The sequence below is a fragment of the Cinclus cinclus genome, chromosome 6 (genome assembly GCF_963662255.1).
Source record: "Cinclus cinclus chromosome 6, bCinCin1.1, whole genome shotgun sequence".
NCBI lineage: Eukaryota > Metazoa > Chordata > Aves > Passeriformes > Cinclidae > Cinclus > Cinclus cinclus.
The window spans coordinates 10,578,595-10,603,647 of NC_085051.1; the positions used below are offsets into that span (position 1 = coordinate 10,578,595).

A 25,053-nucleotide genomic window follows, 5' to 3' on the forward strand; every position below is an offset into this window, starting at 1 on the left:
GTCCCGTCCCGCCCCGTCCCGGCCGTGCCCGCAGGAAGCGGCGGGAGCGCCCCGGGGCGGGGACAGAGGCCGCCCCGCCCGACCCCGGGAATAGGAACGGGGATTCCCGGAATGGGAACGGGACAGTACCGCAGCGAGCCTGGGTGTGACCGCGGGGCACGGTCCGGTACTGTCCCGGTACCGGTCCGGTCCAGGCATAGCTCCGGTACAGTGTTGGTACAGTCCTGACACGGACCCGGCGCAGTCCAGGTATGGTTCAGGTACTGTTCCGGCACGATCCTGGCATAGACCCGGTACTGTTCCGGTACAGAATTAGGTGTGCTTCTGGAGTGGTCCTGGTACTGTCCAGACACAGTCCCGAGATGGTCCCGGGACAGTCCTGATCCTGTCCCGCGGTACACCGAGCGTGGCGGATGGGAGCCTGCAGCCCCCGGGTCACCCGTGGGATCCCTTCCCACGGGAGACGGGCACCCGAAGGGGTCGCAGCCCCAGCCATGGACGACACCCCCCATTCCTGCCCGAGGGGACATGGACAGGGACCCTGACACCCATGGCCACCAGCCAGGGGATGGATGCAGGGTGTTAAGGTGGGATGGGTGCCCGCCGGTGGGGCTTGGTCCCAATGCCCCTCCATTCTGCCTCAACCCTTTCCATGTCTGCTGCACGACCCTGGCACTGCCAAGGTACTTGAGTCCCCAAATCCAACTGTGTGCCAGCTCTCCACACCAACATGGGGTGTTTCAACCTCCCCCAACAGAGCTGGGGGCCAGCTGGAGCCCCCAGCCCATCACGACACCTGCCACCAGAATGGGCCCATTCTACAGGCAGGCGCCTCGTGCCGCCGGCGCTGGATCCTGCTCAAAGGCCGGATTGTTCCGAGCGCGGCGGGAGCCTGGCCAGGCCCAGCACTGGCACTGTGTGGTATTGTGGGGGGACGTGAGGCATCCGTGGGGCGGTGGGGTCCCCACTGTCCTCACCAGTATGGGAACGTGCTCTGCCAGCGGCTGGGGCCAGTGTGATGGGCATGTCCAGCAAGGCGGCTGTGGCTGCTTTGCCGGGATGAGGTTATGGGCACAGGTGAGTGTTGGGAGCTGGCAGGGCGGGTGCTGCTGAGGACACACGACCCCAGTAAACCAGACCTCCTGTCCTGTCCCCTCAAACTCCTTCCCCAAATCCCCCTTACTTTCTCCCCTTATCCACTCTCCTTGCAGCCCCTCATCTTCCCCTCTCCCTGTAGCTGCTTCCCACACCTTCTCCCCATTCTCCCCTCCCCATAGTCCCCTTAACACATCTCCATCCCATATCCCTCTCCCCACCCTCCTGCCCCTAGCCCTTCCTTCTCCTCCCTTCCTCTCCCTTTTGCCCCCTGTCCTCCCGTCCGCCAGGGGGAGCCCCGCTCCCCTCCTGCCCCCGTCCTCCCGCCCGCCGGGGGGGGGCGCCTGCTCCCCCCTTCCCGTCGTGCCCCGCGCGGTCGAGGCGGGAACGCGGCGGCCCAAGATGGCGGCGGCTCTGGCGGCACGGAGCTGCCTCGAGCTGAGCGCGGCCGGCCGAGCCCCGCCGCGACTCCCGCAGGAGCTGCTCTTCGTTCCCCCCGGCATCGCCCCGCTCCCCGCCGGGCGCTACAGCGACAGCGCCGGCGGCTTCTGCTACCAAGAGAGCGCGCAACTCGGGGCCGCCACCAGGAATCGCTGGGTGCGATGGTGAGTGCACGCCCCCCTCCTCCTGGCCTCGCTTAGACCCTCTTCATCCGCACCTTCCTGCCTCTCAGATCCTCCTCATCCTCTGCCCCCGTGTTCTCGCAGGAGCACGTCGGGGGACACGGTGGAGCTGGTGGAGGAGTCCTTGGACGTGAACCTGCTGAACAACGCTGTGCGGCTGCGGATCCAGGGCTGCCCGTTCCTGCCGGGCGGGATTCACCTGTGCGAGGTGCAGAGTCACCTGGTGGTGCTGCTGCTCACGGCGCAGACGGTGCACCGGCTGCTGCTCCCGCATCCCGCCCGCCTCTACCGCAGCGTGAGTGCTGGCAGTGCCGCCGGGGCAGGCGTCCCTGTCACCGCAGGGAGGGCTTGGGAAGGGGTAGGCGACCCAAGATACAGCAGGAACAAGAAGAAAAGTGGAGGTCTGGGGAATCTGGTCGTGTTTTGATCAGGAACTGGCTATGTGTGCAGCTTGTGTTATGTGGACTGTGGTGACAATGGATTTGAGCTGCTGCTGGGAATGAGCCTCAGCTTCTACAGAGTCCTTCTTGGTTGGATTGTCTTTTTTTCCCCTCAGCTGAGAAGGCTGCAGGCTGGTTTTGTCTGGGTTGGAGTCTGTATTTCATGTGGCAGATGTATCCTAGGCAGGGTTTATATCACATTTGCCGTCTTTCTATGGATGTGGGTTGGAGCTGAATGGTTTTTTAAGTCTCTTCTGATGGAAACCATTGCAGGATTCATTGCAGTGATTCTCCTCATGTGCTCTGAATTTTCCTCTTGTGCCTGCTTCTTACCAGAATCCTCTGTCCTCTTGGAGAGCTTCTCTCCTGCTTTTAGAGCTCTGGAGAGTTTTCCTAAGGGATGAGACAGTGCTGTGGCAGAGCTGCTCTTCCTGGCAGTTGTCACCAGCGGTTTCCTCTGAGCTTAACCCAGAGATTTTTAGCAGCAAAATTCCTTTTTATCAAGGCGACAGTTGACATTCCATCAGTGTCTGGTGTTTGTATTTTTTTTATTCTGTGCCTTAGATATGTGTGCTTAGGATTTGATGTTTTATGGAATTCTCTAGAATCATGAAGTCCAGCCAATTCCCCAGCACTGCCAAGGCCACCCGTGTCCCCAAGAGCCACATCCAGATGGGATGGGAACTCCACCACTGGAGCCTGTTCCAGTGCCTGATAACCCCTTCCATGAAGGAATTTTCCCTGATATCCAACCTAAACCTCTCCTGGCACAACTTGAGCCTGTTTTCTCATGTTTCCCCACAGGAGCTGATAACAGAGAGCCAAGTGCAGTCCGTGTTTACAGATATCAGCAAAATCCACATCAGGGATCCCTCCAATTACTATGTGATTCCCAGCGTGCCAGGCCTGGCTCCCAACTCCGTGGCCTCTGCAGCTTGGCTGAGCAGCGAGGGGGAGGCTCTCTTTGCCCTCCCCTCTGCCTCTGGAGGGATCTTTGTCCTTAAACTGCCTCCTCCTGATGCTCCAGGTAAGGATTGGACACTACAACCCCTCTCCCATCTTGGAATTTCATTCAATCTCATTTTGGATTTTCCTTTTGTTTTTGAAGGAAGCGTTACTGTCGTGGAATTGAAGCAGAGCTCGGTGGTGCAGCGTTTCCTCACAGGCTGGATGCCTACTGCCATCAGGTGAATGCCTGCAGATGGATAAACGGAGCTAATTTTGGATTTTAGATCCCCTCACCTGGAATTTTTAGCTCGAGTCATACAGGCATCTATAAATACTCCACCCAAAAAAGTTAGCAAGGGTCACAGGAGCTATCGGAATACGGAAGTTAGGAATGGAATGCTGGATTAGCAGGGTCCTGCTGATTCCATTTGTCTGAATATGTTCTCTAGTAATTGGCCTCCATGGATTTGCCCAGGATGTGGCTTGCAGCCAGCATGGATTAGGGATTACTCTGCCCTGGTGCTGAGGATCCAGGCACGTTCCTGACGAGCAGAGGTTATGTGGGGATCACACGGATGCTCCGTGGTGGGTTGGGATTGTTAGGGTGTGTTAGAGCACACAGCTCAATCCTAGGGTCTTTTTCTTGGAAGTGGCAGTGAGTCCCTTGATGCCATGAATGACTTTGACTATTGGGGGGTGTTGCCTGGGGACTGGCCCGATCCTTGCTGGTGGCTACTTGGATCCTTTTTCCCCTATGGATCCTTCATCTGTGTTCTGCAAGTATCAGGTTGGGGATGGGAATGTGCTTCGGTTCCACCAAAGCAAGTGAAGAACTAGATGTCACTGGTGTGGTGGGATCCTCTGCCCCATGGATGCTGGAACATTCCCTTCTCCTGATCTCACTCACTGGTTTACTTGGATTTAAGCACAAGGGTGGAACTCCGCTGCCTTGGATGTGTGCATGTGATGTGATTTTAGAACCACGAAATCCTGGAATGGTTTGAGTTGGAAGGGGCCTTAGAGCTCATCTAGTCCCACCCCCTGCCTAGACCAGGGACACCTTCCACTAGAGCAGTGTCCAGGCTGGGTTTGGACATTTCCAGGGATGGAGAATTTTCTTTGAAGGTGTTGATGTAACCTCTGGTTTTCCAGAGGCGATGGCGGCCCCTCGGATGTGCCCGTCAGCCTCTCTGTGCATTGCCTGGATCACGACGCCTTCCTCTTCGCCCTCTGTCAGGACCATAAGCTCCGGATGTGGTCCTACAAGGTGAGCAAAACCTGGGTTTGGGGGAACAAAATGAAGCCCAAGGAATCACGGCTGAGTGCTTGGCATGGATGTGTCTCCCATTTAATTGTGGCTGTGTGTTCTCCAGACTGGGACTTGGGACAATATGTGAAAACAGTGATGGTGTGTGTTTGTAGCAGTGTCTGTGAAGTGAGCGCTTTCCTGCCCACCCTCATTCCTGGGATAAGGGTTGTTTCCACATCTACTAGAGCATTTGGGAAGGCAGGCAGGAGCGCTTTGAGGCCCAAGGAGCCATCCCAAATGGATTTTCTCCTGCTTTCAGCAGTAATGAAAGTGTCTTTGTCAACAAGAAGTTAATAAAAGCCTCTTGCTCCAGATATTGAGTGCCAGAGCTAATGGAGCAGCACGGTGCTTTCACGGCTCAGCGGCACTGGAATGTGCCATGGGAGGGAGAGGAAGCTTTATCCTACATGCCTGGGCTCTGGCAGCCCGTGGGATTGGTGGGAAGGGGGCCCAGGTGAGCTGGGAGAAGCCAAGGAGTGGTTCAGGTAAATGTGTGGAGCCTTACCATCTGCTGTGGAAAACTCTGGGCAGATGTTGTCGGGAAGGGGAAGAAGAGGAGGGAGAAGAGCAGTTTCTCAACCCAGAGTATCTCCTAAGCTGCTCTCCCGATGCTTTTTGCAGGATCAGATGTGCCTGATGGTGGCGGATCTGCTGGAATTCATGCCGGTCAGCAGGGACCTGCGGCTGGCAGCTGGCACCGGGCACCGCCTGCGCCTGGCCTTCTCCCAGTCCCTGGGCCTGTACCTGGGAGTCTACATGCACGCTCCCAAGCGAGGGCAGGTATGGAGCCACGGGCTCTTCAGGCTGTGGGAAGAGCAGTCATTCCCCTAGGACTTAGGTTTGGAAGGCAAGAAATATGGAAAAGTTTCACATGTGACCCTCTGGAGGGCTCAGTGCTTTCAAAATAAACATTTTTTTCCCCCTCAAAACATTGTAATGTGCCCGAGCCCTGGGAGTAGAATTCCCTGTGTGACTAAGCTGATCCATGAGGGCTACTTCACTTGTTTACCTCCTGCTCCAAAAGCATGGATGTGCCGTGGGAAAAGGAAAGGTCCGAAAGCAAGCTGAAAGCATGGAACTGCTGATGGTGTGTTTACACCAGGCTCTTGGGAGTGTGTGGATGCTCCTGCAACTTGGGGAGAGCTTTTTGTGGAGAATGATAAATTTAGCAGGAGGGGAGTGACAGCACAAAACAGGCTCATCTGTTAGACAGATTATCCCTTTCTCCAGGGAATTCCCACATAGAAAAAGAGTGTGTAACATGCTGTCCCATGAGTGCTCTGCTCTGGGAAGGATATGCAGTGCTGGGCCTGTAGCTGAGGAATTGGGGCTTTCCCACCTTAGTCTCCTTCTTTTTCCACATCTTGTGGTCACTGGCAGTGCCAGGTGTGGTGGTCTTAACAGTTTTTCAGGTTTAGTGTTTGGAAAGACCTGGGAGTCCTTCGGGTCCAGGCATGGATGAGTGTCCTTGGGTAGAAGGGTGAAGCCAGGATGTTTGTTCCAAGAGTCCAGTTTTGTGCTCAGCTTACCCCTTTTGTCCTCTGGTTTCTGTTACCCCTAACACCAGGCAGGGAGATGGAGTGGAATGATGGGATTCTCTGTTATGTGGTGGTTTAGTCCTTCAGGAAATGATTTATGAGGTGTGTTTGTAGTTTTGTGTCTTCCAGCTGGTGAGCACTGAGAGCAACCGCTACAGCCTTGACCACATCTCCTCCTTGTTCTCCTCACAGGTGAGAGCTGGGGCCTGGCCCTCAGGAGGGAAAGGCCTGGACTTTGGGATTAAAATCATAAAATCCCTGAATGGTTGGGTTGGAAGGAACCCCTTAAAGCTCTTGCTCCAATCTCCTGCCATGGGCAGAGACACCTTCCACTAGACCGGGTTGTTCCAAGTCCTGTCCAATCTGGCCTTGGATACTTTCAGGGATGGGGCAGCCACAGCTTCTCTGGGCACCCTCAGCACCCTCACAGGGAACAATTGCTTCCCAATATCCCATCTGAAGTTTAGGGCCATTGCCCCTTGTCCTGTTGCTCCAAGCCCTTGTCCAAAGTCCCTCTCCATCTTTTTTGTAGGTTTCCTTCAGGTACTGGAAGGGGCAATTAGTTTACTCCAAAGCTTTCTCTTTTTTGGGCTGAACAATTCCCAGAGCCTGTTAAATTCCACAAGGGAATGTTTTGCTGTTGTTAAGTACCCACCTTTCTCTGCTGTATGCTCATTTGGGGATAAGAAAGGAAATTGGCTCTTTCCCTCTTTCCTAGGAGACTCTGGTTGACTTTGCCTTAACCTCAGCTGAGATCTGGGCATTGTGGCACAATGAGGAGAGCCAAACTGTTCTGAAATACATCAACTTTGAGCAGTGAGTTTTGGGTGTGGATCACTGGGATAACTGCAGGAAAACCTTGACAGAGCTCCTCAACTTAAGAGATTTATACTCAAGCTGCCAGAACATGGAAAATGTAAATCCAGGCAGTAGGATTGCTGAAAGTGGAGTTTTAGTGTGGGAGAGGGAGCATTGTGCTTCCTACAGCTCCTTAAAAACAACCAGGTGTTCCTTTCCGGGGGAAAAAAATGTTTTGGGGAGATGGTGATGGGAAAGGATCATCCCTGAATATGAAGCTGAGAGGGTGGGGTTGGTGCAGAGCCAGGGAGTTGAAAGTGGATGAAAAATGTTGTGAGTGTGCAAATTTTAGAAGGTGCTACTGGTCAGTCTGAGAGTTGCTTGTGAGCTTGTTGGGATGGGGAGAATGTTGATTTAAATGAAGGATTCCAACCTGTTGCATCAGCTAATGGCTAGGAATGATACAGTTAACCTCCCCTGACAAAATCTGTCCCTTGTCACTGCACAAGCCTCCTGTTTCCACACGCAGAGGGCTGTTTTTGCTGATAAAAACCACAGGTTTGGTTCAGGTGGATGTCAGGCTGATTCCAGGTTTGTTTCCTTTCAGGAATGTTGCAGGCCAGTGGAACCAGGTGTTTGTGCAGCCACTCCCTGAGGAGGAGGTGACAGTCCGACAGGATCAGGACCCCAGGGTGAGCCAGTCATAGAACAGCACCAAAAAATAACGAGGTCACTCAGGAGAGAAAATGGGAATAAACAAAGGCAGGAGTGTGCAGGAAGACATTTTTTGATCCCAGGTTGGAGCAGAAACACAGATCCAGGGGATGAACTTGAGAGTGGAAGGAAAGACCAGAAAGAGCAGCTTAAATGTTCTCTTCATCCTTGAGCTTCCTTAAGTCATGATCTTTTTGCAGGAAATCTACTTGGAATATCTCTTCATGCCGGGCCGGTTCACTAACGCAGCTATCCAGAAGGCTCTGCAGGTAAGTGAGAGGGAATTTGGGATCCTCTCTCTTCATACTCTTCCTGGCCCTTTCAATGTGAGGCTGCAGGATTCCTTGTAGCTCTTGCCAGGAGTGTTTACATGGGGAGTCCCTGGAGTGAGCTGGTGGTTGCTGGGCTGTGCTGCAGCCGCAGCATGCCCACAGCTGGAGGCACATTCTTTTTATCTGGAATCCAGATAATTGGTTTTTTCCCACTTGGGTAGCACAGCAAGTTGCTGAGTTCTTCATTCTTGCTGATTTAGCCAGGAAAATGGGGACTTCGTGCCCTGTGGTGGTGTTTGTCAGGATATATCATGGAATTACTAAGGTCAGAAAAACTCTGAAATGGTGGAATCTGATGGTTACCTCCAGCACTGCCAGGACCACCACTGAACCGTGTCCGCAAGTACCACATTACATGGATCTTAAATCCCTTGAGGTGGGGTGGCTACACACTGCCACACATTCATGTATCCCAGATTTAGCATCCAGACCTTTCTTTTAACAGTTCAGTCCCACAGACGGGTGGCTGATGCTCCTGTCCTGCTTTACCTCACTCAGTGCTGTTTGAACCCTTGGTGAGACTTTCATTTTGCCTTAAAATCCAAGTTTCCTGTGCTGCTTTGCAGATCTTTTCTCAAGGAACTGAGAGGCACATGGATCTGACATGGGATGAGTTAAGGAAAGAGGTCACTTTAGCTGTGGAAAACGAGGTGAGATGGATTTTCCTTCCAAGATATTACCATGATGTTTTAGGTGCCAGGTGACACCATGCCTTGGTTTATCCTTCATTTCTCCGGAGGGAATGAATGTAACTGCAAAATGAACAAGTATTCATCCTTCCTGCCCAGGGTTTTCTTTCCCTCTTGTGTTTTGGAATCCTGCCTAGTCTGTCTCTGCTCCCTGTGTGCATTTCAGTCACCCATCACAGGCTGCCCAGCAACCACCATGCAGAGTGGTTGCTCGTCATTTTGGAAGAGAATCCAAAATAGAGAGATAATCTTCTAAATAATTCAAGTAACAATGATTAGAGGACCTACCTGAGAGATCCTTAAGTTCTTTTTTAATCTGAACTTCCCTTGTTTTACCCTGTTCTTTCTTTACTCGCCTGTTCCTGATGCCCTTGTTTTGCCCCCACCAGTTCCAGGGCAGTGTGACAGAGTATGAGTGCTCCCCAGAGGAGTTTTGGCAGCTGCAGGTGGAATTCTGGTCCAAGTTCTATGCCTGCTGCCTGCAGTACCAGGAAGCTCTTTCCCGGCCCCTGGCCTTGCACGTGAACCCCTACACCAGCATGGTGTGCCTGCTAAAGAAGGTGAGGCTGGGTGGTGGTGAGATTCCCTGAACAAGTTTCTCCAGAGGATTTGGGAAGCTCAAGGACTTTCTCCTCACCTTTCAGGGCTCCATGTCCTTCCTTGTGCCCTGCTCCTTGGTTGATCATCTCTATCTCCTCTCCAACGAGCACCTCCTGACTGAGGATGATGCTGTCATCTTTGAAGGTGAGAATACATGGAGTTTCTTCCCTCCTGTCAGAGATGTGGGAGCTTCCATAGAGATCATTTGAAGAGCTCCTGATCCACAGTTGCATGGAGATAGTTTTATTTTGGCTTTGCAGGGATACTTATTTTGTGAAACTTGCTGCCAGTAGAATCATGGAATTGTTTGGGTTGGGTGAAGTTCTTCCCTGTGAGGGTGGGAGTGTCCTGGCACAGGTGCCCAGACAAGCTGTGGCTGCCCAGTCCTTGGAAGTGGGACAGGAAGTGCCAGGTTGGACAGCGTTTGGAGCAGTCTGGGATAGTGGAAGGTGTCCCTGCCCATGGCAGGGGGTGGGGCTGGATGGGCTTTAAGATCCATTGCAACCCAAACCATTTCAGGATTTATGAAATGTTTTCACATCAGCTGTGGAGAGGGGCCATGCTGTTCCTTGTCTCCAGGAAGTGAATGCCAGAGTATGGAAAATGTCTCATTAATATTGTCACCACAGTGCCCTCTGTGCTTTGCTGGCCCTGGAATGCTGTTTCACTAAGAAAAAGGCAATGGAAAATGTTACCTAAGCTCCACTTTCATGCTTGAGTGATTTTTATATATTTTTATAAAGTGGGATCGTCATCTGTTTGGTTGAGCTTTTTTGTGGAGCAGAGTGAAGGAAAGCTGGAGGCCTGGGCTGGATTTGGGAGCCCCAGCAATTCCTGCCCTGGGTGTTTTAAACAGTCACAGTTGCAAAAAAAAATTGATTTAATTTAAAATCACACCCATAAGGGATTGTAGAGCTGAGCTGAGCCGAGCCATTTTCTCCAGGATGTAGTTTTTTGCACTAATTATTTTCTTTCAACCCATGGCTGGAAAAGATCCCTTGGAGGGAATTTAATTTTTTTAATTGTTACATCATTTTTTATTTTCCGAATAATAAAGCCCAAATCTTTCACTTGTCAACTCCTGAGCTTTAATTTAGCCTCATTGTTATTGGGGAAGGTTTGGCACAGGGAACTGGGACCAGTCTGCTGGTAATAGGAGCTGAACTAACTGGTTTTGCATGGTCTTCCCACCTTTCCTTGGAAATCTCTTGGAAAATACACAGTTAGATTCTTTCATTGCAGATTTGGAGATGTCTCGTGATGTTGTCTGTCTTGTCCAGTGCCTTCGCCTGATCGGAGAATCAATTTCCATGGAAATGGCATTCATCATGGAAATGGCTTGCTCCCGCCTCCAGCCTCCAGAAAAGGCTGCAGAGCAGATCCTGGAGGACTTGATAGCTAATGACACGTAAGGAGATGTGTTTTCCAGAAGCTTCTCAAGGTGGCTGAGCTGGGATTGTCCAGAGCCGTCCTTGCTTGACATCCAAGGGCATTGGAGATGTGTGGGCTCCTTGCCCTGTGCTGCAGGGGACTTTTCCAAACATGGGGGACCATGGTTTGGTGTTACGAGCAGGGTCTTCCATCCTGGAGAGCAGAAGAGGGACAATTTCCTGTTAGCTGTGGAAAGAGGTGTGTGGAGACAGTAGGGAGGGGTCAGAGCCTTGTTCAAACCCTGCCTGGTTCCTGTGCTAACCCAAAATCGAAATAATATCTTTATGGAATGCCAACTATCTGGCTGCTATTTCCTGGTAGCCTGAGGGAGTGGAATAAATAGACTGGTCCCTGCAGGCGCTGTAATAAAACTCACAAGCTAGCCAAGGATTCCAGTTAGCAATGTCCAGGCTGATCAGATACTGATCCTCACTGGAAGGGAGTGTGAGGGAGCCCTCTTCAGTTGGAACCTCAGGTTGCCGTTTGTGATGACAAGGATCTTCTGGGTTTTGCAGGGAAAATGTGATGGAGGATATCCACAGCAAACTGCAGGAGATCAGGAGCCCCGTCCATGCCATTGGACTGCTCATCCGAGAGATGGACTACGAGACAGATGCAGACATGGAAAGAGGTGAAAGCTCTTCACCAGCTTCTGGGACACACTAGGAAGTGTCCTTATCCTGGGAATTGTTCCTGCCTGTGTGGCTCCCGCCTCACCTGGGTGGTTTTTCCCGCAGCTCCCCACCTGGCACTGCGCATGAGCCTGTCCCAGCTCTTTGGCAGCAGCACCGCGGCGCACGTGGTGTGCGGGGGGGTGGCCAAGATGTGCACCATCCGCTTCCTCCTCTGCCGGGACCTGCTCATCCTTCAGCAGCTCCTGCTGCGCCTCGGAGATCCCGTGAGTATAGCCCCCGGTGCTGCTGCCACGCTCCTGGGACTTGGGAATCCTGTGGCATTCTGCTGGTCCTGCAGGGTGGAGCTCTGTCTCTTCCCACAAGGCTGTTGGAATAGCCCGAGGCTTGGGAAAGTCCTGCTCTCTCCTCCAGCTGCTTTTGTCTTCCTAAGCAAAGCAGCCTAATTCCCTTTATTCCTCCAGGAACACCCAGGAAGCAGGAAGCCAAGCTGTATTTGTGGGAGGAGGGCATGGATTCCAGCCTCCTGTGTGAATCAGCACACATGCAGCTCTCCCAGCTGTCCCCTGTCCCTCTCCTAGCACCGATGGCAGCTCCATTCTCTGGCAGCACACTCCAAGTCTGCAGTTTCAGCCCCTTGGAAGCTGCTTCGGCCATAGCAAACAGCCCCCACGATGTTAGCTTTGTTTGGACTGGTCTGGGTCTGTCCCATCAAGCCTGAAGCCACATGAGGCATTGTGCTGCTGCTTTGGATGGACACAGGGATGCAGAACATGTCCCCAGACAAGAACAGCCTTGTTTAAACCAAAATTATTTACTTAGAAATAGCCAGGAGTTTCCTGGTTGAAAATAAATCCCTTTTTCCTAGATAAGGTTGTCCTGGTAGCATTTAAGGTGCATTGCAAGGTGCCCTCTGGAGCTGGGATCTCCTAGACCACGAGGCATGTGACCTGCTGCTTTCCCACCTTGATGTACCTGTGTCCTTCAAAAGCTCAGCTTGTTTCATCTCCTGTGTCTTGTGCTCTGCTGGAGCTCATGGAGACCCTGAGGTTATCTCTGCAGCAAAGCCATGATTTCAGTCTCAGAGACAACAATCCATTTGCTTTGGATTTGAAAGGACCTTAAAGACTGTTTAATTCCTGACACAGGCAGGGGCATTTTCCACTAGGCCAGGTTTCTCCAAGCACCTTCCAGTCTGGTCTTGAACACTTCCAGAGGTGGGGCAAGAGTCCTGATGGTTCCCTGGGAGGGCTGAGTTCCTGCCAGGCTGTCAAGCACCTTGGTGTTCACAGAAAGGACAATACAGACCTCTCTGTTTGCTCTTGTCCTGCTGTTGCTCAAAGTATGCCAAGCTCTGTGCTTTTCTTGCAGATGGTTTTGGGAGGGGGACAGCTCTTCCAGTCCCAGCAGGACTTGCTGCACCGCACCTCTCCCCTTCTGCTGTCCTACTTCCTTATCCGGTGGGCGAGCCAGTGCCTGGCCTCCGACGTCCCTGTGGACACACTGTAAGTCTCTACCTGGCCTGGCTTTGATTCCTCCTTAATCCACCTGAAATGCCCTTCCTGGTATGGAAAGCAGGTGGTTGCTGTGGGAGTATCACTCCAGGAGCACTGGGGAGGGTTTTTTTCCCTTCCATGTTCTGAGCTGACTCTGCCTTGTGCTAAATCTGCCCTGCGAGGCCTCACTGTTCTGTGCTCTGTGGGAGTTGGACAATGAGCACAATTAAAGCGAGAGGTGTTTTGTTGTCTCTTCACTGATGGCTCCTTTCTTCCTTAGGGAATCTAATCTGCAGCATCTCTCCGTGTTGGAGTTAGCAGACACCACGGCTCTGACACCACACAAACTGGGTAAGGTGTCCATGGATCATCAACTCTCCCTTTCTGTTATTTAAGCCTGTCTCTGCCACCTGAGGGAAGCACTTTGTGCAGTGAGCTAATGGACTGTGTGGTTGAATGACCCTGATTTAAGTGGGGATGTTTGTCAGACTGTCGAAAAGAAAAGAAAAGAAAAGAAAAGAAAAGAAAAGAAAAGAAAAGAAAAGAAAAGAAAAGAAAAGAAAAGAAAAGAAAAGAAAAGAAAAGACAACAACAAAGGATCTTGGAAGGTTGAACTTGGATTTTACTCTCAGCCTGAACAGGATGAGAATGCCTCACTCAGCCAAAATTTTTTCATTCTAACCTTGGCAGCATCAGCCAGACTTAGCCCTCATGTACTTCACTATGGCTGTAGTAGCTCAGACCAGGTCTGTTGCAGAATCCTGGAATAGCTTGGGTTGGAAGGACCTTAAAGCTCACCCAATTCCACCCCCTGCCATGCCAGGGACACCTTTCCACTAGCTGGAGTTGCTCAGAGCAAGCTGCTCCATCCAACCTGTCCTGCTCTCCAGCCTTTACCCTACAGCAGCCAAGACCAGCACTTTAGGGAAGCATGAAAATGGAGAAGTACTTGCTCAAATCGTCTTTGTAAATGTGGAAATATCTCCCCAAAACATTGTAGCTGATATTTGGGTTATATTTTTAAAGTTTTGCTGCAAAGATGTAGCTTTTGGATTACTTTTTTATTGGGAGTATATAAGGCAGCTTAATTAGGGAAATGTGGCCTTGAAATGGTTCCAGAGGGAGGTGGTGAACAGGGATGGGTAGGAAACATGCAGGTAAGAGCCTGCTGTGACTAGTCAGCACTTGGAGGCTGAGGTACTTCAGAGGGAGCTGAGGAAATCTGGGACAAACAGGCAGCAGTGCCACGTGTGTGCTGGGAAAGAGCTTCCTCCACTTTCTGACATCGGTGATCCTCAGAGCCCAAGCTCTCCCTGATGGAGCATCTGGGTGCAGAAGGAAGCTGGAAATGTCAGGGAAGTTGAAAACATCCTTTGTGTGTGCCGGTGTCGTGGGTTATTTCTTGGCTGGCTCATGAGGAAAGTCCTGTTAGGCCACTGTTCTTTGGGGAAAAATATGTGAAGCATAGGGAAGGAGGTGGCAGCTCAGGGAGAGGCGTCTGGAACAGTCAGTAAGGGGGGATTTTTGGGGTGCTGGAATGAGGAGGGAGGGAATGGAACAGCCAGCTCAGCACTCCCTCAGCCCTGTTGTGCTGGAAAGCTGCGGCTGGGCTGGGAATAACAAGTGGAGAGGGAGCAGAGCCCTTTTTTTGTATGTTTTAATTGAGCTGTGGTTAATAAACACTGCAGGATGGGGCACTTTGATCTCCTGCTGCTCTGTCTGACTTAACCAGACGGCAGGAGAAACCCAAAACCAACAAGTTGGAGTGTGGAACGTGCTTTTGGTTTGCCCTGACTTAATCTGTGCTCTTTGGGCCGATGAGCACAGGACAGGGTGGAAACCTGGGATCTCTGCTGCAGGCTCTCTACTCACTGTTCCTTTAATTTGTACTTTTAGTGTCCAGCCCTCAAACAATCGTGGAGCTCTTCTTTCAGGAAGTGGCCAGAAAACACATCATATCCCGACTCTTCCTGCAACCAAACACCTCTTTGGCTGAGACAAGTTTGAACTGGCCCCACCTTATCACCTCAATAGTAGCTGATTTTCTGCCTCTCCTGTATCCTTGGCTGTGAATCCATTGCCACTGAGCCTCCTGCTGTTCCAAAATCAGTTTTCTACCCCCAAATTTCCAAGACAACCCTCGTGAAGGAGTGAGGTTGTTGGCATTAATGGGATTTGTGGGTATTTTAAGATTTCACAGATTTCATCCTGTTTAGGTGCATGATAAAGGATTTGAGTTTTTGACTTTAAGCCCCTGAGCTCTCTACTTGACTTGGTGGGGTGGGATGCTGGGGGATTTGGAAGGGTAACAGGAGTTGGGGATTAGATGTACTGGTGATTTTGTTCTAATATGGATAAATCTTATTACAGAATAATGATTTGTATAAAAAGCAGCTTAATCTTCTTTTGCCCCACAAACGGAGCATGAGAGGCACGTTGGCTTCCAGACTAGTTCTCCAAGCTCTCCAGGCTGCATTCTCCTGTGTTCCTTAACCTCTGCTCAGATGGCCTAGCAATCCCAGCTTCCTTTTCCCAGAGTGCCTGATGGGGAGCTGTCAGTACACCCAGCTCCAGGTGAGTGCATCATGCCAGCCCTCTCACATGTGCTGGAAAACTTCCCAAAGCATCCTCTTTCCAAGTGCTGGAGTTCTTTCCCCTAGTTATGAAATCCTGGAATGGTTTGGGTTGGAAGGGACTTCAGAGAGAGATTCAGTTCCATCCCTTGCCGTGGACAGCGATACTGTCCACTATCCCAGGCTGCTCTAAGAGCTGTCCAGATTGGCCTTGGACACTGCCAGGGATGGGGCAGACACAGCTTCTCTGGGTAACCTGGGGCTGGGCCTCAGCACCTTCACAGGGAAGAATTTCTTCCCAATATCCAATGTAAATCTCTCCTGGTTTAGTTTTAAACCACCATTCCTAATCCCTGCTCTCTGAGCTGAGACAATGCCACAGAGTGTTTGATGGGGAGTGATTTGAAGTCATGAAATCCCAGAACAGTTTGGGTTGGAAAGGACCTTAAAGCTCATCTCATTTACTCCCCTGCTATGGGGGAATCATCTTCTGCATTTTTTCTTTCATCTGTTTTCAAGGGCATCCAGATACTCAGGTTTGTGCTATTCCCTTTCCATGGAGGAGTTTATTCTCCCAGGGCTTGTCTGACCACGTGATGCCATGCTCCTGAAACATCTTTGCAGAGCCTGTTTAAATACCCCAGCAATCCTAGAGCTTGTTGGTTGCTGGTGTGCCCACAACCTTCCCTGTACCACCTTTGCCCATGGGACCATGGGTTCAGAAGGATTTCTTCAGCTCAGAAAGGTCTCATCTCTTTCTTAAATGTTCTTATTAGTGAAAAACGGTGTGAGAAATACTTGTCATCATTCCATCTCAGGCTGTTCCTGGCATCCCTGTAGCAGGGATGGTCAGCTTCTGATTTCCAGGGGTTTTAGACTGCCGTATTTCAGGTCAGTGTTCCTCCATATGTCTCCCTGTGCTCTTGGCAGCTGGAGTTGCTTGTGCTCGAGTTCTGACCTGCACAATTCCTTGTCTGCAGCTCCACGTGATGCTTTATCCCTGTCTGGGCATTCCTGGAGGCACCAGGGCCAGGCAGGCTGTTAGTGATGACCTGTTTTTCAGCAGAACCTTTTATCCTCCTAGCCCCTCGTACCTGGGGGCTGAATTGCTTGCTTTTGTGTTGCTGCTGAGAAGAACTGAGAGGAGAATTTCAATTCTTCAGAGCTTTTGAGCCAGGAAATGCCAAGATTGGAGCAGCATCTTCTCCCTCCTGGCATATGTGCAGCCTTTGAATCTCCTCACATTTCTTTCGCCTCACTGGTGTCTCCTCCAGGCTTTTATCTCCACAGAGCCCAGCTCCTCCTCCCCTCCACTGCCTTCTGTTCCTCTCCCTGATCCGAGTCAGTCACGGAAGCTTGGATTAAGTGCCTTGACCCCGGGGAGATAGCAGCTTTACTGTGAGCATGGTGACCCAAACTGTGGGGGTACAGGAAGCTCCTTGAAAGGAGCAGGCAGGCACAGTGATGGTCTGGTGACAAAACAGAGGCCCGGGACACAGGCCAAAACCTCTCAGTGTTGCTCATTATGTGTAACAAGCTGGAGCAGGATTTATCCCTTGTAGCTGTTAATCCAGGCAGTCAATCTGGGCTCCGGATGCGTCACAACACGGTTTTGAGAGGACTCATGGCCAGGAAAGGTGAGGCAGGAGGTGCTGGTGGTTTTGTGCACCTGTAGAGGTGACTTGACTTCCAAGTCCTGGTTTTTCTTCCCAGTTCCTGCTGAGTCCCATGGCCCTGCTAACAGGACATGGCTGCTTCTCCAAGGATGATGAGGACGCTCTGCGGGCACAGTCCCAGGCTGGGTCATCTCACATTATCTGCCCTCAGTGTCATCAGCACTCCCTCCCACACGCTGTAATTCATGGGCTTCTTTGGCTGCTGGCCCTGTCCTGCACAGGTGTTCCCCTTCTAGCACCTGCCTCGCCCATTGTACTGCAGCCTTCTCTCTGCCCTCCACGTCCTGTCCACATTTCCCCTGCAGTTCCCTGCAACAGGATGTAGGAAGAATCGTGTCTTGATTTTTGGGTGTGTTGGGAGCTGTTTCTGAGACGCTTTATATGGACACTGGAGCTGTTTAGAGCAGTTTTATCCCAGGACCATGTGGGGGAATATCTCCCCCTTACAGGGCTGGAGCAGTTCTGCTCTGGAGAGCTGAGAGACCTGGGAATGTTCAACCTGGAGAAGGCTCCTTTTCCAGTGCCTAAAGGAGCTCCAAGAGGGCTGTAGAGGGGATTTGGACAAGGACTTGGACTGACAGGATGGGAGGGAATGGCATCATACTGAGAGAGGGCAGGGCAAGATGTGATATTGAAAAGAAATTTTTCCTTGTATGGTTGCTGAGGCCCTGGCACAGGTTGCCCAAAGAAGCTGCGGCTGCCCATTCCTGGATGGGTCCCAGGCCAGGCTGGACAGGGCTTGGAGAAGCCTGGGATAGTGGAACATGTCCTTACCTTTCAGAGGGATGTGGGTCTGGATGGGCTTAAGGGGTCCCTTCCAACCCAAACCATTCCAGGATTTCATGATCAGTGCATCCAAGGAACTTTGGGGCTGGAAAGACCGGCCCTTGAGCTGGAGAAGCAGGATTTATTTGAGCACAGTAGCTGAAGGGGCCACCAAAAACTTGTTGGTCCTGGGTGCCTGCTGATCACAAGCAAGTGTTGACCTGAATCCAAGCTCCCATTCCTTCTCTCCCATAGGAGTACATCCGACTGCTGCAACCGTGGTGCCACGTGAACATGGGCTCCTGCTGCTTCATGATGGGCAGGTGCTATCTCGTCATGGGTGAAGGGCACAAGGTGAGGCCTTCCCTCATCTCCTTCCTGGGGCCTGGGATCTTTTCCCATGGGAGGGAGGAGGTGCACAGGAAACATCATTCCCAAGCTCTGCCTCCTTTGGGATAGGATGGGATGGAAGCAGCATGGTATGATCTCCTCTTGGGAAGATCTCACAAGCTTGGAACAGGCAGTATTGTCCCCTCACCTGTACAGGAGGTGTATCAGTCACTTGAGGGGACAGCAAGCTGATTCCTGGTCTACTTCCAGGCTTTGGATTGCTTCTGCCAAGCTGCCTCTGAGGTGGGAAGAGAGGAGTTCCTGGACAGGCTGATCCAGCCCGAGGAGGGCGAGGTGGTCTCCACGCCACGCCTGCAGTACTATAACAAGGTATGGTCATGAGCAGGTAAACTGGCAGCAAGTCCTTCCACACTGGAGAGGGAATTCCTGCTCAATCTCTGGCTTTGGGGGAAGTGACTTGAGCCTCAGCTTTTAGAATGTGAAACATTTGTACTTTCTTTACTTTGTTTGGGGGTAATGACAAGCTGAGTACGTGAAATTTAGGTACTTTCCACCTCTTGGTTTCCTAATAGCCAAGGACTTTGTTATCCAGCAGAAAAAGGCAGGTTGAGATCCAGCTGCCGGAAGCAGAAACCAGACATGTCCAGGCTCGATGTGAGATGGTGCCCAAGGCAAATGTTACTAAGCTCTGAGGCAAATTAAAATGAATAGGTTTAAATTAAGGTAGGATCGTTCTTCTGCATAATGCTGTGGTTCAGGCAGGATGCAGGCCTGGAGCTGGGCTCCTGGGGAGGGATTCCCTGGATTTAGGATCCAGAAAACTAATCATTAATGCTGAAATGCCTCAAAAATCCCTCATGTACAGAGGTGAATCCTCCAGAGAAGTAATAACCTGGTCCTGTTGTACTGTGATTTCATCCAGATCCATGTGATTTACATAAATATTCCCTTTTAAAGTCTAATCCCTTAAAAATCTTTAGGGGCAGGAACAGCTCCTAAAGAAACCCAACAAAACCCCCTCCTGCCAGCTCTTTAGTGGACTCTTCTCCTCCCCCAGGTCCTTCGCTTATTGGAGATGCTGGGTTTGCCGGAGCTGGTCATCGAGCTGGCCACGCTGGCCATCATGGAATCAGCAGATGACTGGAGAAGCCAGGTACAGCCACTTCTTTCCCAGCAAGCTGTTTCTTCAGGAAGCTCATCCACAAGAATTTATTGCTGGTTTTATAACTTATATGTGCTATTTTCAGGCTACTTTGAGGACCTGTATCTTCAAACATCACTTGGATTTGGGGCACAATAGCGAAGCCTATGTAGCCTTAACACAAAACCCAGATCCAGGCAGGTAGGTGACAGGCTTGTGATTTTATTGGAGGTCCACGGTCCCATTTTTCCATGAAACTGAAAAAAACCCAAAAGTTTAGGGGAGGGCATGACTGCTGCATTAAATTAATGTGTAGAGGTGGGGTTAAAAATGTAGAGTTAATTTTTGGATGTTCACCTGAAGGACACATGGGATTGGCACCCTCTCAAAAGAGGAAAATGGGAGGAAAAAAAAGAGGGAAGAGACTGAAGGATCATGTGTAGCATTCTCTGTTTAAAAGCTGTAGGAGCCAAGTTGATTTTGTTTAATAAAGAAAATAATTAGTTTTGAGTTTTCAGTTTCGAAAAGTTGAAGTTGGTTCTAAGTCAGGAAAAAACCTTCAGAGCTCATCTGGAAGAAGGAGCTTGTCACAGAGTGTTTGGTTGCAGCTTAAGTCCCGGGTTTGTTCCTGCTCCTGGATTTATTCCTGCTCCTCCAAAGGGTTGTGCTTCCCTCTGCAGACAGCTGGACTGCCTACGCCAGCTAGTGGTGGTTCTCTGCGAGCGATCCCAGCTCCAGGACCTGGTGGAATTCCCTTACGTGAACCTGCACAATGAGGTAATCCTGTGCTGAGATCACGGCTTGGAGGGGCACAGCCCTCCCTTTTAAAGGGACTATGGACCCACTGGAGCCTCTGTGTGCTACAGGTCGTTGGGATCATCGAGTCCCACGCTCGGGCTGTGGATCTGATGACTCACAATTACTACGAGCTGCTCTACGCCTTCCACGTGTACCGGCACAACTACCGGAAAGGTAAAGCTTGGGATGGCACCTTGTACCTGCCCACCCACCTGGGACACCCTTTCCCTGCCCCTGCCAGGTGTGTGGAGTCCCCAGGCTGTTGGCTGATGCAATTTTCCCTGCTCTCAGCTGGAACAGTGATGTTTGAGTACGGCATGCGGCTGGGCAGGGAGGTGCGGACGCTCCGAGGGCTCCAGAAACAGGGAAATTGTTTCCTGGCTGCCATTAACTGCCTGCGGTTGATCCGCCCGGAGTATGCCTGGATAGTACAGCCAGCCTCTGGAGCCGTGGTAAGAGTGCTGAGCTTCCTGAAAAGGAGCTTCCAAAATCCTTTCTGATGGGAGCAGAGACACTGGACTTCTTAATCTGCTGCTCATCAACCCTATCCATCATTCTTGAGCCGTTCCTCCCTTTTTAGGGCAGGGCGGGAAGCAGGATAACTTTTGTGGATGGGCTGATGGATAGATAGGGGAGTATGTCGCCTTGTGTTGAAGACAGCAAATGTTTTGGGGAGTTGAACAGCTGGAATACCAGTCCAGAGGAGAGTTAGTGTAACAGGGGTTGTGTTTCAAATCCCAGTCAGGACTCAGGAAGGTGGTGGCTGCAACCTGGTCATCTGATCCTGATGTTCCTGATAGCCAGGGATAAAGTAACCTGAGTTCCCAAGGGACTGCACAGCTTCCCTGGTCCAAATCAAGGCTTGAAATTGAGAGCTCTTGTTGGGATTTATAGTATCAGAGATTTATCCTTCAGAAACCACATGGGTATAAATCCTCTGTGCTTTTTCCTGCAAGTACGAGCGCCCAGGAGCATCCCCGAAGAGGAGCCACGATGGAGAGTGCATGGCTGTTCCCAGTAAGTTCCCAGTCCTGGTCCTTCCCATGCCTGTAGAGTTTCCACAGCCTCTCTGCAGCTCCCATGTGAGTTGAGAGATAGCTCAGGGCAGCTCTTGCCTCCACCAGATCAATAATTCATGGGATTTTAAAGTCATTAACTCTCCCAGTGTCTCCCAGTTGCAATACACCACCACTGTTCTCCAAGGAGTACAGCAGTTTCCCCAAGGGAGCAGCTATTCCCCAAGCTCCCAACAGCTTGATGCCTTGACAGCACTTTTTTTTCAGTGGAAGAAGCTTATAATTTAAAACAAAACCAGCTTTTTGAGGCAATTTCTAGTTGTTCAAGGCTGTTGCTGCCCTTGGAAATCGTTTCAGGAATAAGCTCTTCCTGTGTCTGTCACAGCCCAGGATGTGGGATCAGGTTATCCTCAGTGTTCCAGGAGGAAAATTTAAGGTCAGGTATTTTTAAACCTGCTTTTTCTGAAGAGGTGTTTTTTTTTTTTTTTTTTTTTGTGGTATGTGCCTGGCAGGCAAAGCAGCAGCTGTTCCCAAATATTATCTAACATCTGGAGGCGGAGGAGGAGTGGGAGGAAGGTATCAAGGACATAAGCACAGTCAAGGGGACAGGGAAGAGTCAGCAAATCTTGGTCATTCTTTTGGTGCTTTTTGAGGTACAGATCTTCTGTAGGATGGCAGAGGGGTGTAGGGATGTTTTTAACAAGGAGTACAGGAGGATCTCAGAGCCTCTTCAGTGCCTAAAGTGGCTCCAAGAGAGCTGAAAAAGGTTTTTGGACAAGGGATGGAGTGCCAGGGCAAGGGGGAGTGGCTTCACACTGACAGAGGGTGGGACTAGATGGAATGTTTGAAAGAAATTCTTGCCTGTGAGGGTACTGAGGCCTTGGCACAGGTTGCCCAGAGAAGCTGTGGCTGCCCCATCCCTGGCAGTGTCCAAGGTCAGGTAGGACAAGGCTTAGAGCAACCTGGGATAGTGGAAGGTGTCCCTGGCCATGGAAGTGGATGAGTTTTAAGGTCCCTTACAGCCCAAACCATTCCATGATTCCATGGCATTCTGCACAGTGCCCAAAGAGCCCTTTCTGATGTACTGAGAGCCCAATATGCATCTGTTCCAGCCAATCACCAGATCGAGATCCTGGAGCTGGAGGATTTGGAGAGGGAATGTCTGCTGGCCCGGATCCGGCTCACCCTGGTGGAACACGACGTGTCGGCAGCAGCTGTGGCAGGTGAGGGGGGGGTTCAGCCACTCTGTCCTGTCCCAGAGGCAAACCTGAATCTGCCAGGGACCATCAGATTCCCATCCCTACCATGAAATCCAGCCATTGACTTCAGCAGGTTTTGTGATGCACATCAGGAGAATCAATTTTAACTTTTCCACCTTTTTTTTGGCTTTTTCAAGCTCTGTTGGTCTGCAGTGGAGGGTGGGATGAGCTTCTGAGTTGGGACAAAAGGCATTTTGGAAATCATGGGAGCATAGAATTATTAAGGTTGGAAAAGGCCTCCAAGATCATCAAATCCAACCTTCTTAATTAAGGAATAATTTATTTTCCTGGGCAATCCTGCTTCATGGAATGGTGTTCAAAAGTTGTCAAAGTTGTTCTTTTCTGGGGAACAGGAAGGTACAGCTCTCTCACCCAGAGTCTGCTAGTATCTCTGGTACAAGTTACACAACATGTCCACCTCTTTCCCCTCTAAATGTCAGGTGACTTCCCAACACAGGATTGCAGGAAAAGGATGGAACAGCTGCTTTGAGGGCAGAGTGGTGACGTAGGGAGCTGAGTGACACAGTTTCTGTGCTGGCAGAGCTGATTAATTGTTTGCTTGGATACAGACCTGTGATGAGGCTGTCCCCTCCCTAATCAAAATGATCTTGGGGATCTTTTTCCAGCCTTAACAATTCAATTATTCTAAACAGCATTTGCCTATCTTGTATTGCTTCTTGTGTCCCTCTCCAGTCCCTCTCCAGCTTGTGCCCCATCAGGGACAGCTCTGTGGGTCACAGCTGCTCTGTCAGTCCCTTCAGGGATAGCTCCTGGGCTCATGGAATGCTCCAGAGGCCAGGAGAGCTTCCAGCCATGGATTAAGGAGTACTGCTGCAGGGTGTTGGAGGCTGTTGGCACCCTGCTGCTGTATCTCTCAATGAGTAACACAGGGCAAGGCCCAGGTGAGCACTGAGGTTTTACCTGGAGACGCTTTACCTGCTCTTCCTCCCCTTCAGGCAACTCCACACCTGAGGAAATGGTGTCTCTGCTGGTCCGGGCTGGGCTCTTTGACTCGGCCATCACCCTGTGCCAAACTTTCAAGCTGCCCTTGACGCCCATCTTTGAGGGCCTGACCTTCAAGTATGTCTGGGTGCTCTTCCATCTCAGGGATCACAGGGCTGGAGGGATGCAGGAGCTTGGGTGTGGAACTTGCCCAAGAGCCTTCTTTCCGTGCTGGTCCAGCTGGCTTGTTCTTTGGGAATAGTCCTGCAAGGGGTGCCTTGGATGCCAGTGGGAAGGGGCTGGGCTCTGTAGGGACCCACCTTCCCATGGCTTTTGGTCGTGCAGGTGCATCAAGCTCCAGCTGGGAGGGGAAGCGGCACAGGCAAAGGCCTGGGACTGGCTGGCAGCCAACCAACTCTCAGCCCTGGTCACCACCAAGGAGTCCAGGTAGGTTTATCTCCACAGCTCGGGTGTAGGAGGATGATCTGGAGACAGAAGCTCTGTGTGAATCCAGAGGGTCCCTCAAACCCCGAAGGCCAGAACTGTGGGTGCAGCATGAGGGGAGAGCTGTGTTTCCACCCTGTCCCCACATCACCTGGAGTACACCATGGCCTCACAGACAGTGCAGGAGCTGCTGGCAGGTATTCCATGGGGTAGTTTTCCTCACAGTGCCACAGATGAAGCCTGGAGGCTGCTGTCATCTTACTTGGAGCGCTACCCATCCCAGAACAGTCTATACCATCGCTGTGTCATCAACAAGCTCCTGGCACACGGGATTCCTCTACCCAACTGGCTCATTAACAGCTACAAGGTGAGAACAGGAGACAGCTGTACCCAAAAACCCCAAAATTCCAGCTGTCCCAGAGCTGCCGGATCACCTTCACTCCAGTGGACACCTGCCAGGTGCTCTGTGCCTAGTACCGAGGCTCAGAGCAGGTTCTCTCAGCGTGGTCCCAGTCCTGGTCACATTCCTTGGCTGAGTTTCCCTCTTTCTGGCAGGAGGTGGATGCTGCCGAGCTGCTGCGCCTGTACCTGAACTATGATCTGCTGGAGGAGGCCGTGGATTTGGTCCTGGAGTATGTGGACGCTGTGCTGGGCAAAGGGCACCAGTATTTTGGGATCGAGGTGAGCTCACTCGCTGTTGGGATGTGGCAGGATGTTCTTTGGGGACATGACGTGAGGGTTCCTGTTTGTTCCAGGTCCCTCTGTCCCCAGCGTCCCCCACGATGTGGCTTCCCTACACTGCCATTGACCAGCTGCTGCAGGCGCTGCGGGAGAGCAGCGCCAGCGAGAACAGCGTCGTGGTGGGTACCGAGTTCCCAAACTGGGATGGGGGGGCAGGATGGGATGGGTGGTGGGACAGGGTGGGATCCCTCGTGACTCCTCCTACCTTTCCCAGCTCTACGAGAAGCTCAACGACAGGATGGAGGACTACCAGCAGAAGGTCAGCGTGGCCACCATGGAGCGCCTGTACTGCCGACCCTAGTCCAGGTGACATCCCCAGGAGCGTCACCATCCCACCCCGCCGGGCTGGTTTTACCTTTCGTTTTTGCATAAAGAACTGGTTCAGGGAGGTGAAGTGCTGATGGGTGTGTCCCCTCACTGTCCCTTTTGTGGGCAGTGGGTGAGCAACAGAGCCTGAGGTGTGTGGCCGAGACACTCCTTTGATCTCTGCCTCCTCCAGACGTGGAACTATTGGGAATTTATTTTATTTATTGGTATGTTTTTGGATCAACTTTAATAAAATGGAAGTGTTATTTGAGGTGTGCATAAGGATGTGGTGGGAAAAGCGGGGACTGTGCTGCTCCTCTCCAGGGATCATCCCCATACTTTCCTTGCCCTAGGGCTGGGATATAGGGCAGGATGGAGCTGTAGGGCCCCTGGGAA

The 25,053-nt window shown here is 51.4% G+C and overlaps 1 protein-coding gene across 3 annotated transcripts; it reads left to right on the forward strand.

The window, feature by feature from the left end:
• Positions 1-375: 375 nt before the first annotated feature.
• NUP160 (nucleoporin 160) lies at positions 376-24,928 on the forward strand. Of its 3 annotated transcripts, XM_062494427.1 has the most exons (36): positions 376-683; positions 825-1,700; positions 1,803-2,013; positions 2,963-3,185; positions 3,267-3,345; positions 4,259-4,373; positions 5,037-5,195; positions 6,068-6,145; positions 6,672-6,769; positions 7,359-7,443; positions 7,666-7,734; positions 8,364-8,447; positions 8,876-9,046; positions 9,131-9,230; positions 10,329-10,494; positions 11,033-11,148; positions 11,255-11,415; positions 12,521-12,654; positions 12,926-12,996; positions 14,542-14,701; positions 15,150-15,219; positions 17,915-18,013; positions 18,260-18,379; positions 19,068-19,163; positions 19,258-19,352; positions 19,832-19,928; positions 20,018-20,123; positions 20,241-20,401; positions 20,906-20,966; positions 22,078-22,188; positions 23,181-23,304; positions 23,512-23,613; positions 23,836-23,977; positions 24,166-24,291; positions 24,366-24,470; positions 24,566-24,928. In XM_062494427.1, exons 2-36 carry the CDS (start codon positions 1,498-1,500, stop codon positions 24,650-24,652), a joined length of 4,185 nt encoding a protein of 1,394 aa, XP_062350411.1. In that variant the 5' UTR covers positions 376-683; positions 825-1,497; the 3' UTR covers positions 24,653-24,928. The 3 variants fall into 3 exon arrangements, with proteins under 3 accessions (XP_062350411.1, XP_062350412.1, XP_062350410.1); XM_062494428.1 differs by having other exon boundaries at positions 376-1,700; positions 11,033-11,155; positions 11,247-11,415; XM_062494426.1 differs by having other exon boundaries at positions 376-1,700.
• The last annotated feature ends 125 nt before the right edge of the window (positions 24,929-25,053 follow it).

Excerpts from the sequence above, each read along its gene's own strand:
- NUP160 (XM_062494428.1), top strand. The coding sequence starts at position 1,498 with ATGGCGGCGGCTCTGGCGGCACGGAGCTGCCTCGAGCTGAGCGCGGCC. Across the intron at positions 19,353-19,831 it reads CAAAACCCAGATCCAGGCAG|ACAGCTGGACTGCCTACGCC; the intron begins GTAGGTGACAGG and ends TTCCCTCTGCAG. Across the intron at positions 23,614-23,835 it reads GTCACCACCAAGGAGTCCAG|TGCCACAGATGAAGCCTGGA; the intron begins GTAGGTTTATCT and ends TTTTCCTCACAG.